This window comes from Blennius ocellaris (genome assembly GCF_963422515.1).
Source record: "Blennius ocellaris genome assembly, chromosome: 4".
Lineage (NCBI taxonomy): Eukaryota > Metazoa > Chordata > Actinopteri > Blenniiformes > Blenniidae > Blennius > Blennius ocellaris.
In genome coordinates, this window is record NC_137653.1 from 22,163,393 (window position 1) to 22,182,195 (window position 18,803).

The 18,803-nt window shown below is 41.6% G+C and overlaps 1 protein-coding gene across 1 annotated transcript in view; it reads right to left on the bottom strand.

Annotated features, from left to right (window-relative positions):
* itpr1b (inositol 1,4,5-trisphosphate receptor, type 1b) overlaps positions 1-18,803 on the bottom strand; it is a 99,345-nt gene that overhangs the window by 39,492 nt on the left and 41,050 nt on the right. Inside the window, exons 38-40 of the mRNA XM_080495657.1 lie at positions 17,371-17,482; positions 5,341-5,474; positions 2,616-2,793 (exon numbers count right to left, since the gene is read on the bottom strand). Coding sequence (XP_080351783.1) covers positions 2,616-2,793; positions 5,341-5,474; positions 17,371-17,482 — 424 coding nt within the window. The remainder of the gene's footprint in view (positions 1-2,615; positions 2,794-5,340; positions 5,475-17,370; positions 17,483-18,803) is intronic.

An 18,803-nucleotide genomic window follows, 5' to 3' on the forward strand; every position in this document is an offset into this window, starting at 1 on the left:
ACAGGAAAATGTGATGCATCTGCTGATATGTTGTAAATTCACTTGGAATCATACAGGATTCTTCAACAAAGTCTGCGTGTATGAGCATCATGCCCAAGAAGCAGGAAAGAAATCTAACGTTATTAATTTTTTTTTAAAAACCAACAAGCTTCTTTATGATTGATTTCTTCTTTAAGCCAATAAGCAACTTTGTTTATGAAGGTGACTTGGAGGACATTTTTTCTTGGATAGTCTGAAAGAAAACGGTTGACTGAAGTGAACACATCTGAATCCCACAGGGTTTCAAACATTTACTGAAAAAGATGAGGTAACTAAGCATAATGCTATACATTTTCAGGTCTCGTTTACATGGCGTTTCCAAGTGAAAATGCATTGTTTTTGTAAGTTAAGACCAACTTTGGTATGGACAGATGACCAACCTGGATTGCTGGCGACTCAAGACTCAAGTCCCAGGAGAATATGGACTGGGAGTCATGACCCTCTGGAGACTGCCATTGTTGTTATTGTCCATCTACTCGCACATTTGCAGAAGAACTTTTTGTGACAGCCATGTTGCGCACGCACATTCACAGTGTTTTCGCTGTCGACGCAGGGTCAGAGCCTGAGCATTTTCAGAAAGTTGCGTTTTCAGTGGTATCATTGCAGATAGACGCTTCCCAGTTAGACGCTCGTGTTTTTTTTTACCCAGATATACATTTCCCATTTAGATGCTTTATTATAAGTTAATTATTTGTAAAACTTCAGTGGCCTAGGATGAATAGTAATGTATTTTTAAACATAAAGACACTTAGTTCCTTTGAAAAAGTAGCTCAACATTGGTTTAAAATCACGGCCGGGGAAAGAAAAAAAAAGCCGCAGGGTCCCTCACAGAAAAGAAAAAAATCACGCACATATGTGAACGCGATGGGAGGAAGCAGGGACGGAGACATCAGCATAGATGAATTTCTAGACACTGTCCAGCACCTGGTCGCACAAGACTAAATAGAATGAGAAATAGTCTGTGTACCTTCAGGTGGAAAGAAGTCGGATAAATCACGACTGGGGGAAAAAAAAAAAAAAGAAGCCAGGTCCCGATGTCCAATGCAAGCCTTCACAGAAAAGACTAAAACGTCTGTCCGTCTGTCCGTCCAAGTGTCTACCTGGGAAGTGTCAGTCTGGGATGAAAGCGTTTTTAGTGGCACCAAGCACCATTGCCGTGTAAACTGAAGATCAACATGCAACAAAAGATTTGCATTTCCCTTGAAAACGTGTAAACAGGGCCATAGTTGTCCCATGCCCCAATCAACATTTGCATTTAGAGGCTAAGGCCCTGGTACAATACACACAACATCAACCTCGGCCTAAAACTAACTCCCGGAAATGGTGATGATTCAGCATGTTTATTGTGCAGCTATATTAGCTAGACGGATGTATAGAAAGAGAAAAATCACTCCATGACAGGTCAAAAGCCTTCATAATGGCCTGAGGTGGACAAAAAAGATCCTCACCCTGTTGAAAATAGATGCTACAGGCTACTTTCAGGAGTGTTGTCCACATGCCCGGACAGCACAAAGGTCAGGCAGCACACGGAAAATGACATCTGGTTCAATAAGCCAGATGAGTGTCCTCGGGGAGGCTGGAAGAAATAGCATGTCTTCTGAGAACAGCAGAGAGTTTGTGAAATCTACTGAATCTCTGCTGAGGCCTCTGAGGGGTTATGTCTTTTATTGCCCTCTTTCCACTGGTAAAGCATGACCCAGTTAAGCGTCCGGTAGGAATGTCAGGAGGCCCGGGGCTCTGGGTGTATCTCACCCAGGCAGAGAGGTGGCTTATGTAACAGGAGTCATGTGAGTGCCTTTGTGTACACGTCGGTAGGTCAGGCCTTGTCAGGTAACGCTACTATGCAAATAGGAGCCGATTATGCAATGCGCCGGTTTATGCAAGACAACACACAAGAGCACACATGCACAGACCACAAACCCAGAATGCGCCAACACAGCTTACGTGCTGCACACACTCACACATTATGTGGCAAAAACACACAGACGCGGATTCTCTCACACACACTCTGCAAAGCTGAAATAAATGCATTTACAAACACGCCGTCTCTCCGCCGTCTAAACCTGCTTTATGTGAGATTTGCAAAGAGTTGGTGTTGCTGTAGCAACCCCTGGCTGTCGATGGGGAGGCAATGACATTTTTGGCTGCACAGTTTGGATATCTACCAGCAGGCTATTGTTCCTCTTCCTCTCTGGTCAACACCCTCTCTCTTTTTCCCCCCACAATGTGTCAATAAGTTCAAACATGTCAGAATGTCTTTCTGCACCCGGATGTGAAGTCTACTTTTCGAATCACATCTAGGTTGACGAGGCTACATTCTTTTCTTCTGAAGTCACTCTCTGCCACCTCTCCATTGACAGCAGTGAAGCAGCTCGGCGACAATGCCTTGAACTGTTGACACCGTAGATTTAAACACCACAGATAAGATCTCCTTGTTGAGGAGCTGCTCATACCTCCCTGGAGCAATGGCTTTTACTTGGCCTATTTAATTGCAGGTTGGACGTGTGAGTGTCACACCTTCTCTGCTGCAGTGTGTGTGTGCATTTGTACTTTAAACCTGGGTAACACCTGCTTACCTGGATCACCGTATTTCCACCTTCCAGCAGCGCGATGGCTAACAATATGCTCTCCTGGAAGATCCGATCACTGGTGGCGTTCATGATGAGGTCAATGACCAGGTCAGAGGCCCCTTCCTTGTCCAGGTGGCACTGTACCTCTGCCAAACTCAGCTCCCCTCGACCTCCAACTCCAGAGCTGACCACTACGACCACAGAAGGGAAACGGATTACTTTCGCACTTAAGATGCATGAAGCTTCTGACAGGTTACATAATGGAGGACGGGACACAATGACTCATCAAATGCGTATTTTGAGTTTCCGTCATTCTTCACACCTAAATGAATTTGACAAAGACACACAACAAATGCAAGAAACATCTCTTGAAATAGGAGATTTAACAAAGGCACAGTATTTGGTCCATAATATAGGTTCATAAAGGGTGTTTTCCTGATATTGAGTATTCGCCTGGTTAAATTCGAGACTTGCAGCCAGTCTACGTGAAGTTTGCATGTTGCTACAGTACATGCAGAGGTTTTTTTCAAGGTTACCAGTTGAGGTGAAATGGCATCATGGGTACATGTAAAAACGTTATTGCCTATCAGGATAGATAGAGTGTTAGTAAAAACCATGGGGTTCTTCAAGAAACCAAATTGCCCTATGTCACTGTTATTCACAGACATGTTTAAATGTTGTTGTGCCCAATCTGGAGGGCCAACTGGCTTTGTGAACATTTTCACCACAACATGAAGGCTGTATTCCAGGCCAATCGCCTTGCGGGTAACTTAGATGGACTGGTTGCCCTTTTTCATGTTAGGCCTATGACCTGTAGTCCTTTTCTTTAGAGGTCATACTGGGACAGCAGCACGACCCCCAGGGGATTCGTCCTGCAGGCCTCTTGTTTGTTTGGGCTGCCTTCTGGCACACTGCCAGCACTTTGGCCCTGCTCATCTTTACCTGCTCCAGTCTGATGACTAGAAGAACTTGCTGTCAGCCAACTACCTGTCCATGTGCCATAATGCTCCCCATTCATCGCTCTATTTCTTGTACATCAGGCCCTTTTCTTCTGCATTAACCCGTCCTATGCCTAGAACATTAGGGTGTTTTGCGGATATGATGGAGGTCAAGGGTCATGCTCAGGAAGCCAGAGTACTGACCTGGGATTCAAGTTTGTGTCCGATTTACCATCATTGCATCAGTTCTGAGAGTTGGTGCGGGACATTGGTTGGTGCACTTGTAAAGGAAATTCTATTAAAACGAACATGTGTGAAGGTGTTTTCTATGATTAAAAAGGTTTCATTGATGTTTATAGAAGGTTAGGGAATGGTGATACATGCATTGAACCACAGGTGTCTGGTCTATTCATTCAGCTGCTGCTCATAACAATATCACGTTACACGTTTCCCTCATCCACAGAGGTACTTCAACTCCTACTACCGCTGATGGCTCCCACTACCAGTCGGAGAGGAATCGGTGAGATAACGGCACCCATCAGAGCCGTCTCGGGCTGGGCGAGCCACTGAATCAACAACACATCCCATTCTAGATGGAGCTTGGCTCTCTGGTCGCCTGGCAACAACACGGCCTACGTTATGTTGAGGAGAGAGACAGTGTGCTCAGTGGCACCGGCGAGGTCTAAGGGCTTATTGGAGTAGAAGGCCACGGCTGTGAATAAGATCACGTTTTTTTCCCTCCTGTCTCTCCTCCACTCTGTGCCATTACAGATGAAATGAGTCATTTCTGCGATGAGAGACAGAGCGACACACTGCTATGAATAAATGTCTGTTATCAACAATCTATTAGACTTCTGACTGTCAATTTCAATTTGAGGAAAAATGCAGAAACGGTGGAAGAAGCCCCTGCTTTGGTTCGTGGCACTAAAATGTTTTCTATACAGGTAAAACCTTCTGTAAGTGTTATTGTGTAGCTGATGCGACGCATGAAGACACAAGGTATTCAACCGAAATTGCACCTCGTATGGACGTCCGCTCCTAATGTTTCTGTGGATTTTGTTCATCCAATGAACAATACTGACATGAGAAGTACATAAAACTATCAGCTTTGCCATAAAAAAAGTGTACAATTATGTATCGTTTCTAAATGGTTAAACTTGACATCATTTACTCAACGCCAATTACAAAATAAATCGTCTTTGTAGGCACAAGAAATTCAACAATTTCTATTGAAATACAAAGAAAGTCACAATGTTTTACTTCTGAACATAATCACAGGCCTGTTTATGAATCAAATAGTCATGAATTAATGTTCAAAATATGAAAAAAATTCAGTTCTACTGAAATGATATTCCTAAAAATCGTCACCTGAAACAGTGACGAGCACCACTTTGAAACACATCTGAACAGCATAACATTTGTACCTATTTTTTTCTTAAGCAGCATTCCACATCAGCTGAAAACCCCCAAAGCTTCATGAATCACACGACACAACTGTTTCCTGGCTATCTGGTGCAGCTGCATAATACACATTTTTATGTAGACGCTTTCCCTTGATTTAAGTGTTCTGAAATGACTGACGAAAAAGAAAAAGATGAAATCATTCCACGTATTTCTGACTACAGAAATTCTCTGGTTCCTGCCACGCAGATGGTAGTGAAACTAAACTTTCAATTGCATTTGATGAGGGAGATCTCTCACTGGGGCTCCGACGTCGTCGTTTCCTCCAGTAAATTAGTTCAAACGTACGTTTCTGAGAACTGTGTAAACTGACAAACAGAACACTGCTACACACACCTGTGGGTGATTTTCCCTGAGCTCCAGGACTTAGTGGGCCGTTGCTGAAGGAAGCGAGGCTGTCTCTCCTTGGGCCAGGTTTGACATTACCGTAGTACCGGTTGACCAAAATCTGCCGCAAGGCCTCACCCTGTCAGGAAAACAAAAAATTGATGTTAAGGAATGAAGTTGCATTTTATTGAGAGAAAACTATTTGGAACCCAGTGTTTCTGAGCTAATATAGAAGTACAAGATATCACAATCTCAACGTTAGTCTAAGTAGTTTCAGTACAGCTATAATCCCCCCCCCCGACTTTTTATTTTTTTTAGCAAAGCAAATGTATTAATTAAACATCACTCCCTCTCTTGTCACTTTTCATTGAATACATTTACATAAATTGAAGTAATCCATTTATAGGCTGTTTACACCTGGATCATTGTATATGGATATATACATTGTATTGCATATATACATGGAATATGATCATTCCCCTTCCTGCATAAATGGTTATTCAAGTATTGAAATGTCTCATCCACTACAAGTGACAACCCCAGTGAAAATGTTCAGAAACCTAAATGGAGTCTTCACATGCAACAGAAGATTTCATGCAGGTTTTTGCTAAATAAGATGACAGCAACATCCCAGAGTGTAGACAAACCAGCCATAACATTATTACTCCCTTCTTATTGGTATAGAAGTCCTCTATTCTGCATCCATATGTGCAAAACAACAAGCAAATCCAAAAACCTGTGATTGTGTCCTAAAACATTTCTATGAGAATGATTATTTACTTCTACAGCAGTTTGAGCAACAGTACCTTAGCTACTGAGGAACCTTGTTCACCACTCTTAATTTCTTGCAGCATTTTCTAGATATGAACAACTGCCTGCCTGGAATGCCCCTGTTTTACAGATACTTTGACTGCGTTGTCTAGCCATCTGAATTGAAAATCATTTTTGTTCTACAGCTGTCAAACTCAACCAACTAACAGATACCACAACAAAGACAACATTTGCTGTTATTAGTCTGCATACTGTTCTGACTGATAGGTGCACACAAATGCACTCATTGACCCCAGGACACTGACCACGGTTCTGAATTATCAGTTGCTCTTCTGAACTCTGCTCCATGATGCTAATAAAAAGATAATGTGTAACCCACTGGTGAGTCACACACTGAAAATATAACAATTCTCTTGGGACCCGAGGTGAAATTCTTGTTTTTCTGTGATTTGCTTTTTTTTTTATTTATTTATTTTTTTAAATTTTATATCACTTGAAAGCCCAAGACAAAACATTAGGGAAAGGTACAGCAGCTCAAAGCAAAGAGAGAAAGACAGAGCAGGGTCCCAAGAGACTATTGCATGGTTACAAATAAATAGCAAATAAAAGTTGTTTTTGTAAACTGAACTGTTGTTTTGTTTGTAACCAGCATCTTGAACCGTAAAAAAACAAACCAATAAATAGGCTTTTGAAAAACAGACATAAAAGATTTATTTGCCCCGAGACCCCTGACCTCAGCGAGTGATGTTCAAAGGTGACACTGTGCCCTCTCGCCTCTTAGCATATGCTGACATGAAGCTACATCATCTCGGTATAAATCACAGCAGCACTGCCAGCTGCTGGAACCCTCTGAGCAAAAAAAAACAACCCCAAAACACTTTGTGGGATGTCGAAGATGAGGAGGAGAACTGGAGTTAACGTGCTCCTGCTGGTCTTCCTCACATGTTACGTGTTATATGGGGGGGCTGTGGAAGTGGTGCGACTGTGAGGCCATCGCAACAGCCAGGACCAGACCACAGCAAAACTGAACTCTGTACCTACCCTCTGTTGATCCTCCAGTTGCTTCAGTGGCTGGTTGGGATCAAGCTCCTTAAAGGTGAGGTGAGTTAGCAGAAAGCGTAAAAAATATAAAGAAATAAATAAAGGGAGGGGGGTTGTGGGGAGGGAGGGGGGGTTGGGTTAACCAGAAAAGAAAATAGGGTGTTAATACAGTGCAAATTAGTTACTTTCTCAAGCATGCAGGAAATTGAGTGCAGATTCAATCATGCAGTTAAGAGGGAAGTGGTTTGTGTCGGAGAAGATGTGAGGTCGAGTCAAAGTCATGCAAGGCTTCATGCAAGGGAGGACCGAGAAGTCATTCCAAAACATGTTATACCTACATAATGAGCTTTTTAATAGTTGCTTTCTGATATATAAAACTTCCTGTCAAGCCATTTTTTCCTTCTGCAGTGTCGACATGCCCACACAGTCCAGTGTGGGACATTTCAAACTTTCTACTCTGTTGCATGTGGCAAGTCCCTCATTACTTTACAGTCACAGCTGCAGAAGCACCTAAATAATTTACAGGAGAGAATGACAAGCTGCTGGAAGGGCAGAAACACAAGCCACGAGAAAGAGGCCCGAAAGAAAAAAAAAAAAGAAAAAAGAAAAAAAAGAAAAAGGTCCGTCTTACATAATGGTGTTGTGAGCTACTGACACATACAGTAAGCACCAATCTGGCATGGAAAATTACCTCACCCGTGATCCCTCTACCTCCCACCACCCCCCCTCCCTGATCGCCACTCCACTGAGAGAAGGTCACGAAACTGGACTTTGCTCAAAAAGTAGAGAGCTTGAAGGAAAGAGGAAGGCGGGAGGAAGGGAAGTGGGAGGCGGTGCACGACGAGAGCCGATATGCAGCATATTATTGACTCTCACAAAGGCAGCAGTGACGGGGGGGGGGGGTGATGGAAAGGGGTCTTCGGTTGGAGAAATGCATGGGGATGGATGGAGGCTCTCATCTGCTTAGATACAGACGAGTTTAACACCCGGAGATGAAGTGTGCAAACACAACAGGTGATTTTCTGATCAGCAGTGACTCATATTCATTGGCCAATATGCGTCTTAAACACACCTCGGCAGGGACTTCCGGCTCGGGTGGAGGTGCCAGCTGATTGGAAATAAAAGGATGGTGTTAGTTTAGATTAGAAGATGTTGAATTAGTTGCCTAGAAGCCTTTCTCTACGTGACTGTATCACTCATAGTATGCTTCACATGCACAAGTGGACATCATCAATGACTTAAAGCAAACCGTGATGATTTTTTTGTTCTGGTTTTTCAAAGAAGAAAAAAAAAGTTGTGATTAGTTCTAATGGGATGAGCATTATAAGTCAGCATGTATAATAAGCAGCATTAAGTTGCAGCAAGAAAGCAAAAGAAAAAAAAACCCAACAACATACGGCGGTATCTGCTTTCATCTCACCACAAACTGATGGTTACGGCAGAAACACAGCAGAGTATTCTTTAGTTTGCATATAACCTTACATTGCTGCCAATTTCAGACAACCATGTTTCCTTAAGTTTGTCTTTACAGAATGAAAAAAAAAAAATTACTCTGATGATGAGACTATTGTGAAACAGAACTTGTCATGTAGGTTTAACAGTTTCAATCAAATATACAAAGAAAATCTCAAAACCAAAAAATATAGGTGAACAAATAAAGTAAAATAACCAACCAAAAAAAACAAAAACTATTTGCATTTAATGCCAAGACTGCATGTGTTATAGGCACAATGATTAGCTAAACATGAAAAAATAGAAAGACTTAGATTGTATGTAGTTCCCATGAAATAACAGCAAAAACGTCCCATTTGGATGTGTTGTATAATAAACATCCAATACATAATTGTTAATACATAATAAAAGCAAAGACAAAATAAATGAAACAGACTAAACTGAATACATAATTTTCTTTTAATATAAAATAAGAGAAACCAAACAGAAAATAATTTTAGGTTGCATAATGAGAGCAACCGAAAAAAATAAAGATGAGTCAAGTAAGCTAAACTTTACATTTCACTTTAAAATTGCACGAGAAGCTTCAAAGACGAAATAATTAAAAATAAATATTTACAGTGAGGCAATAAATACTTTATTGGCACAATAAGTCCCTGTATAGTCCTTAAAATCAAATAAAATTCAATGACTGCCTATAAAACACAAAGGCTTTTTTTTTTTAACGGCAGTTGCAAGGAAGCAAACAAACACGTTTCAATTACAAACATCATGGAAATAAATGTATGTGCGCACATGCGTGTGCACTCACTGCAGAGGGGGCAGCAACAGCGAGAAACTAAACAACAACCTAACATGGGCATACGTCTTCCCCTGTGAGCCAGTCACATTGCTTTATGGTGATTAATAGTGGAACTGGACAGGAATTTCCCCAAACCGAACCCTCCATTAACGTCAACACACCGATTTCCACTCTAACAGCTTGCAAATCATTCCAGATTGTAACTTTAATTTTGTTCAGTGGAATAATGAGAAGCACTATGATTTAACCACGTTAAAATATCGTCAGCAGTGTATCAGTGATTGTAATTCCACAAGTGTTCCCGGGTAGTTCGATGAAAATGTTTGCAGCGGGGGAGCGGCAGACAAATACACATAAGCTGATTCAGAGTATTTGTAGATACAGTGACAGATAAGGTCATACTAGTTCAGCGACCGAGAAAGGCCGTTTCATGTAGTTTGAGGGCTGCAAGGACCTAAAAGGGCATCTCTGTTTAAAATAACTGAAGGAAGAGTTTTCCCCCTAAAGAGAAAACAGACATAAATAATTGAAGAAGACCGAGCATGAGAGGTGCTTCACCTGGTTGCACAGGGAAGTAATCAAGGAAAGTGTACATGATTAAAGAAAACAAGAGTTTGGTAATAAGGCCAAAGGGATGGATTAGTTCCATAATCCATCCTTTACAGCAGGCAGACCTGAAATCATTAACAGGTGCTCTGGTGGCTGACAGGCCCATTCACCACTCTGAGCAAACGCTTAATTTTCCCATGTGCCCCTCTGCCTCCCCCGCATTGTCTGCATCGAAGTGCACTGCTGATAGCGTCTCCAGGAAGACGTGCCTGTCGCACTTTTATTGCCAATTACCACTGAAGGTCACACATCAGTGGAGAGTTTAAAATTCCAGAAAAACAGAAGGGAAAAAAAAGAAGTTGGCTCTTATGTAACGGCTGCCGGGGAGCTGGCCGAGGCCCAAGAATCGTGCAGCTTGGAGCTGAGAAAACTGGGACAGGTCTGTGTCTGGCTGAGAAACAACTGCAGCTCCCCCTGTTGATGGAAAGACACACAGCAGCCTCTGGGCTTCCACAGCTCACCCCCGTCGAGCAGGCGGGAGGATAAACGAGGACAAGAGGAGGCTATCTGAGGCAGTTTGGCAAAAAATATGGATGGGAGTGGCGACTGGTGATGTGATTGGAGGAGCTTGGAGCGAAGCGGCAGTAGTATAGTGGCAAATGTCAATCTGGTGCAAATGCCTCAATGTTTTTTTTATTGCCATTACTGTGTTTTTTTCACCCCTTTTTTTTGGAACTGTATTTTAACATGTTCACTATACAGTGACGTTGGTTGTCCTGGAAAGAACCGATAAATACAATGTATTATTATTAAAGGGGCATCAAAGTAATGTCTGTGAAAGGATTGGCAGGATTGTGGTGGGGAAAATGTACAATACAAATTGAGGAAATAGATTACTAGAAACTTGACACCCAACATAGTAATTGGTCCCATTACTGAAGGGAGGGATGGGCTGATGCAGCCCATTGGTGAGCATGAAAACACACAGAATCACACGATGACAAGTGCACGAGCACTGCAAAGAAATAGTCCCTTTTATACCCATCATCTGCGAGAGACAACAACTCCATCTCACCCAAAAGAATGAAAAACTAACAAACGTTTGGGTCTGACAGGCAGGTTTCTATTTCTGGAAGGGTGAGATGAGGGGTGAAAAGACATTCAGCTTTACCCTGCTCTCTGGTCACCCTCCGAATATGTAAAATCTAGTCTGCGAACAGGGCGTGGGGCAGAGAGAAATATCACAGAGCCTGTCAGATACTAGTAAAAGTAACAGCTGCAGCCATTCCTGGAGATCTTTAGGTGGGAGAGTGTCTGAGGGGGTCGGAGAGCAGCAGGCTCAACGCTTGGGTTACATAATAGATATAATGGTAGTTTATGTCACTGGTGCGAAAGGGAAGTCGGGGTTTTGGCCTCCAAGTCTTCTTGTCATCTGAATATCAACACACATGCTGCCAGCCGTCAGTCAGGCCACCGCATGCTGCAGTTAATGCTAGAGAGCGCATGAATGAGTGACATGGAGCATGTGCTGCTGAGGAGTTGGGGGAAGTGTGCGGGGGAGAGTATGTGTGTGTGTGTGTGTGTGTGTGTGTGTGTGTGTGTGTGTGCGTGTGTGTCTGCATTCTGAAGATACTGGGAGGAGCTGACGAAACAAAAAGCTGCTCTGTGAGAACAGCCCTGTTTTTGTGGAAGCCGGGGATTTCCATCGCTTCAGTACTCGGCGACATGCACAAACAGGGAGGGAGGGAGGGAGGGAGGGAGGGAGGGAGGGAGGGAGGGGGGGAGGGAGGGAGGGAGGGAAGGAGGGCGAACAAGACAGAGACATAACAGAGAAGCCCAGACCGCATGCTGCTTCCTGGCAACTCTGGAAAGACCCTTTCCAACTGTTTCTCCACTTCCCCACCTAACATCACCATCCATTTCCTTCGCACTCGCCACAGTACTGTTTGAGTGGCTGTCATACCACTGGCCTGCTTTTCTCTGCTCAGTATCAACAATGCTGCAAGCACAAAATCTCACGCTCCTGCTCTGACAAGGTCTACTCTGTTTTGATTAAATTTACAATTTCAGCTACCAACATGGAAGTAAACATATGTGGTGCTAAAGTCCCATTCAAATCAACTTGTTTAGAAATTAACTTAATTCCTACTTTTGGTGCCAGTGACCTTGTTATAATCCACAAGACTGTGAGTGAATTTGAAATGACAAAAGCTCCAAAAAAAAAACAACAACAATGCTCGATCAAGTAGGAGTCTTCACGTTTTCCTTCTCTCTCTCTCTTTAAAAATAAAAAAAATAAAACCACAACTTAAAATGTTGACCATTTCAGTAGTCTCACCCTCAAGGTGAGAACACATTTGTACGTAATGAAAGTGAAAGGTATAGAATGGAGGCTCCTGGCTGCCCCAGTCTGGGGTCGACTCAGCACATCATGTGACCCACAGGGGTGGTATGGCACGCTTTTTACACCAGATGAGCTTACTGACAAAACCCGAGCAGTTTGGGATTAAGTGGTTTGCTCAGGGACCCACAACGCTGACCTGCGAGATTTTAATTGGGTGGCAACTGTTAGAGCAGTCAAACACACTTTAGTGAGTTTAAGGGTCACATTCAGCCTAATTTCATCTCGAGTCGGGTGGACCGGTAAAATAGTGCCGTAATAAACTTTAAACTTAAAATTGTAATTCTTTTTTGTTGTGGCACAGAGCATACATGACAAACATGTCTATTATTTTTAAAACCATACAACAACTATGGAAAATTACAACAATCTCCACACAAACCTCTTATACAATATACAGTGACATTTCTAGAATCTGCTAGAAAAAATGTTTGCTTGCAAGAACAGAAATATACTCTGGAGGGAATAAAGCAGAATAGGTCACTCTTAAGTATTAATGTTATTATGATTTCATCATCAACATTTTAAAATAAAAACTCTATTGAAATTGTGATGAACCAGACAGTCAGCTAACCAGCAGAAAAGAGTCAATGATGAAGAAGTGTTTAAATTTGATCCTCTTTGGAGATCAGTTATCTGACACAGTTCAACTAATCCACATGCAGCAAAAAGGACAAAAACTATTTTGATTGCAGAGGAAGATATAATATTTCTTACGTTACGACCCGGTGGCGGCGTGTGGAGAATCGGCACACGCACCTTCAGTTTCAGTGTGAGTATCTAAATAGTTTAAATTAGATACAATCAAGCTGTGGCCGAACTGCCCTTTGTTGACCCAATGATGAACAGTGTGAGATCTTAAAAGTGTTAATAATGACCATTATTCTAAAACCCCCCCAGCAGCAGTGAAAAGGTCAGTGGCTAACTTGTGAAAAGTGGATGGACGGTGTGACTGCAGCAGGAGTAAAGAAAGCTGGAACAGCTCAAGCCAACAGCACGACAAAAACAGAGGGATTTAAAAATAGACCTAAGAATGTGCTACTTATCTAAAACGTCTACCAGTAGCCATGGGAATTATAAATCAACATGTATCCCTCTTGCTTTATAAATATAATGTATCAGACCGACACAAAAGGTTACATGAGTCATCACACATTTGAGATGAGTTTTCTCTATCGCATCACCGATAACCTCAGAGACATGATCACAAACAGAAAGAAGAAACCTGTTCTGTCCACTTCTTTAAAGGCCACAAGTCATGACCGTACGTAGTCCAATCCTGTGTGTTGCGACTCTGTGTGAGAGTATCCCCCCCCCGCTATATATATACACTCACACCTGCTCCTGTAACAGTGGCCAAGGACTTATGAGGGAAAATACGCTGTCTGACCACCATCCATCATCGGGGGGCTGCACAGCATGTAGACTGAGGCACCAGAAAATTAGGAACAGCAGGTTTTATAGTCGGATCACCACTGGGATAACACAAGATAGTGACATTTTGTTCTTTGCATTAGTACATATCATGAACTACTTTTGGAACATGAAATCACTGGATCTATGTACCACTCTATAGAGCCATATACGCCTTGCTTCTCAACTTGGATGAAGTATTTATTGACAGAGGTAGGCCACATGTTCCACTCAGTATTTACTATACCCTGACATTGTCAGGTTTTATTCACAAGCTTGTGCGTTAGCCTGAACTTTTTAATTCCTGTATGAACTCAAGAGTGAAACAGACTGCTGATCTAGTTTTACTTTTGACGTCATAACCAATGGGAATTGTGTCTAAAGGTACATTTTCAATGAATGAATAAAGATGACGACACTGGAGAAAAGCGAGAAAAACTTTTAAAGGTCACATGAAGTGACTAATCTACAGAGAACAGAATGTTACAATTAGATTGAGGAAGATTCAATGGTCTCATTTATTCAAGTGAAGAGCACGCAGAGCTTCTCCTGATTTTGCTGCGTTTTTCTCCTGAAAGAAGTTTCTCACTCGTCGTCAGCATCTCAGTTACAGATGTTAGTCTCTTTAAATAATAAGACAAAGAAGTGGATTATTTCCCGAAGAGTAAGAGATCTGAGGACTAGCAGATGCACCGGCCTATGCAGTGATCACTTCAGATCACGAGTAACCTGCTGTTTTACATTTCCACCCCCTGTAGTCACGTCCACAATCTGCCACTATTGCAGACTGTAAATTTATTTGTGTACTTAAAGTTTATTTGTATATTTTTCAGGCTGCATTTGTTTTAGAAACTGCAATTTAACTTAACTCAGTTTGTCGCCTTGTTCGCTGTAATTCCTCTATTCTGTTTACACATAAAAGTTGCTTATACTTTAATACTGAACAAGTTTATATGTATTCTAAATTAGCCAAGTGAGAAATAAAATCCTATGTATGTTTCAAACTTAAACAGTCAAATCCAATGTATTTTGTTAATTAAAATAGGATAAATAGTTTAATCTGCGTTAAAGCACAATAATGAGATATGTTACAAAATACAATCAAAACGCCTCACGAAAAAGCTTCAAGTATGACCGACGCAGCAAAAACTAACCTAAATGTATGATATTTTGATTTTCATGCTTTTAAAATTACGCGGCAGATGTCAGGGAATTCAATTTCTCTGGAGACCAATAGACGCAGCCTCCTCAGCCATCGTCACGTCATTGTGCCGACTGTTCTAAAATATTTTCAAGTTCTACTCATCAAACTCAAGTGTAAAGTGTAAATATGCTGTACGCCTCCATCCTACAGGATGTACTCCATGAACTCGCCATGTGTGGGCACAGCAGACAAGCACACTGCACAACATGAGCTCGACATGTCAGCAGCACGTTACATCTTTGCTTGATGATCAGTGGCGCGCCTGACAGGCTCACAGCGGGGAGGGATGAGCTAAGCTGCCGACACACGTCACAGATGGAATTGTGATGCTAGAAGAGTCTACTTGGAGCACAAGCATGGCTACGCCGTTAGTGGGAGACAAATCAAATGGACATCACAGTAGTAAGTAAAATGATCAACCTCAGCCACATCCATCTCATCATCAAAGGCAATCAGCTGCAAGAGAAGAAGTGTAGGAAGGCAGAGAGTTAGTAGGGCTGGATTAGTGGGTCCAAGCTGTGCAAATGTGAAGACGGTCACAGACACGCAGCGTGTAAAGTTAGTGCAAATTGTGGTGTTAGAGCTCAAAAACGGACCAATGTTAATTCATCTGTTCGGTGGCGTTGACATTCAAAACTTGAAAACAAATATTCTGGCTGAAGGCCACGATCCATGACTGACTTCACACCTTTAAACACACAATATTGCTCAGTGGTATACCTGCACAGACCAGGAGAACTACTGTTGCACAACTGAACATGAGCCGCGGCAGTGGTGTGACTCACTGCTAAAAAAGTGTGGCTCGTGAACTCTGAGCTACAGAAAACGGCAACAATCAATCTATTGTTAACCTGGCAGTGGCGGGTGGCCGATAGAGGGCGATAGGATGCTGCTCGCTCCTAGTGTTTTGGATTATTTTAAAAGTTAAAATAAATACATAAATAAACAATAATAATTCATTTCAAGTAAGTTGCTCGTTTAAATTCACAACACATTATATATAAAAATATGAATCATTTGTGGAGAATATAGGTCTGCTGAGCAGCCGGGGCAACAGGAAAATGGTCCAGTCAGAACAACGGCCAGCCAATTAGCGACGAGAGATTTGCAAGGAGTAACATATCCATATCTAACCCCAAGGCAAATGTGGGAGTGAGTGAGCGAGCTATGTCGTCATGTAATCTGCTCTTCATTTTCTCAAATGTCCACTCAAATGTTGAAATTGTTAGAACTGTTGCAGATAGTATCTTTTATTATCAGTTAATTGTTATAGTTCTGAACACATTAGTGACTTTTATTCATCGAATGCAGTACTGATTTCTCCTGTGAAACAACTGAGGTAAACCACTTCTACATCTTTTGGGATTTTCCGCGGCTCTGTTGCCATGACGTCCTGACAGCAACTTTCAAGTTCAAAATCTGCTTGAACTTTAGAATCATGTTGTTTATTGGGAGCACTGGTAGTAGCAAGCAAGAAGGGTCCGACCAGAAAGTGTCTGACGAGAGACACACTTCCTATAATTGACTTGATTGATGTTATATCTTCAAATTTTATCACAAAGGAGAGAACTGATATATAGTCATATGAGCACATTGACATGTGTGAGCATAATGTTACTTGAGAGATGGATCTTCCCCCTTGCTGTGCTCTATTACCATTTGTATTTTTGGTTAAGTTTTCTCAAAAACAACAATACAACTTACATTTAAATTAATTAATTTGTTTCCAGTTTGTGCAATATGCCAGTTATGTTTGGTATAAGAAGGCCAAGTTATTAATATTGGCATGAAATAATAAAAATGTATGTTTCATAGAAGCACTGGTATCCAGCTGTTTATGACAACTTTAAACATTTTAGCAAAAGAAATCCATCTATTGTTTGAAAACAGATTTGATATCATCCATTAAAAGTGTGTCGACGAGATCATTTGTAGCTCATGACTGACATGAGCTGTGTTAGAGCATGCACATTGTTAATGTTAATACTGTTAATAACCCATCCCCCTCATACTGTACATGACAGTCATGACAAGTGCTTTGAGGAGAAATCAATGAGGGAATTTCTTGCGGGAGAATTTAACATCTAAATCCCATTCAAAGTAAAACAAAAGTATTCACAAACTCTTCTGACTGCTGCAATTTCAGATAAAACACTTGATCCATACATGTGTACAAAGTCCTTGATTGTGGAATAAAGGCTACCAAAGAAACCAATTAGCCCTCAAAGTCTTGTGCTTTTTTCCATTTTTTACTATTTTTTATTATTATTAATGATATAGGTTTTGTGGGGAATTGAATGTCACAGAAATATTTTTTTTCACTTCCCTAATTCATGTGTGAGTGAATCTTTGTCATATCTACAAACAGATGATGAGAAACAGGAACTAGTAAGGGGTCATACCTTCTCCCCATAGCCTCGGTCTTTTGTCATCATTTCCCTCAGTGTCTGCAGCACTTTGATGCAGAGACGCTCCTCGTTCTCCTCCAGTAACTGCTTAGTGTGCTTGATCAGTCTATTCAAAGGGTTTAAAGGAGGAGGAGAGAGAAAAACATCATTAGACTCGCTGCCCCAACTGAATAGTGTTTTACAAATTAAACTCATTTTCATCACACAGTGCTGCTTCTTTGAGTCCAAGACAAAAGATTGGGAAGGAACGCATATCCAAGGGTCTTTCAGATAGAAACTGAAACAACTACGCAAACTTGCTCAGCAGTAAACAGGAGAATACTACTACAGCAACAGCAAAGCTTCTTCGAAGAGAGAAGTGTAAATAGCACAGTTACTGCCCAAAACTTAGTGAAGGGATGAAACTATATTTATAAAGAAACTGCTTGAGTCCACGAGATAGATTTAAATTGAGAAGTTTGGTTTTTTATAATTACTTGAACTAAGCTGTGACGTAATCCCTGCAGAACTTGTTTTTGTTCTGCCAGATTCTCTGACCTCTATTCTGAGATGATACCCAGCACAAGGTAGTGTTAAAACCTTGCGAACACACAGGCACAGGTCGATGTGTGTGGCCTCCATATATCCAAGACTATTAACACAAATCTTAAAACAAAGACATATTTTAATTGTTGCACACACATTGGGTTCAGGTTCCCGTTAAAGTTGTTACGTTAAATCATGACTCTACTGAAGGAATGACTGAACAACAAGTACGTACAGTATGTGCAGGCACAGGGAGAATACACAAACTCCTTACAGAACATCCCATACGATGGAAAGTTCAAACCAGTTGTGTTTCAGGTCAAACTAAGTCTTCTCACAGTACAGATGTGGAGATTGATTTTCTTATGGGGGTAAAACATTTTTTCACAGACAAATGGTGGCGGTCGCCCAGTTGGTGGAAAGGTTCTACCAAATAATGTCACACTGACCATGAGCAAGACACCAAACTCCAAAAACGTAAACAGGCCCTAAATGTTGGGGAGGCGTTGAAATCCTGTATGCAAATCCATCTGAATGTGCCATCTAAGGTTTCGTCTGTTAATAACCTATAAAGCCCAGGTTGAGAATCACTTGAATGTGTTCTGACGACTTGCATTATCTTTGTAGGAGCGCAGGTATTTCAACTATTTGGGTGTGTCACCCAAAGTTCCTAAAGTTGATGACTCTCGGGGGCCCACAGTGCGACTCATTAGTGCTCTATTGTGTTCCAACAACTTTCATTGTGGTCACTGGAGACACATGAGGTCACACGGGAGGTCACAAGAGGTCAACTGTGATTAACCATGATGCTTTCAAGTCGGATTTAAGAATTTGTTTGGCAGGAAAAGAAAGATGTTGTGAATTGGGAAGAGATGGTGGCACTGCCCTCCAATGGTAGTCGG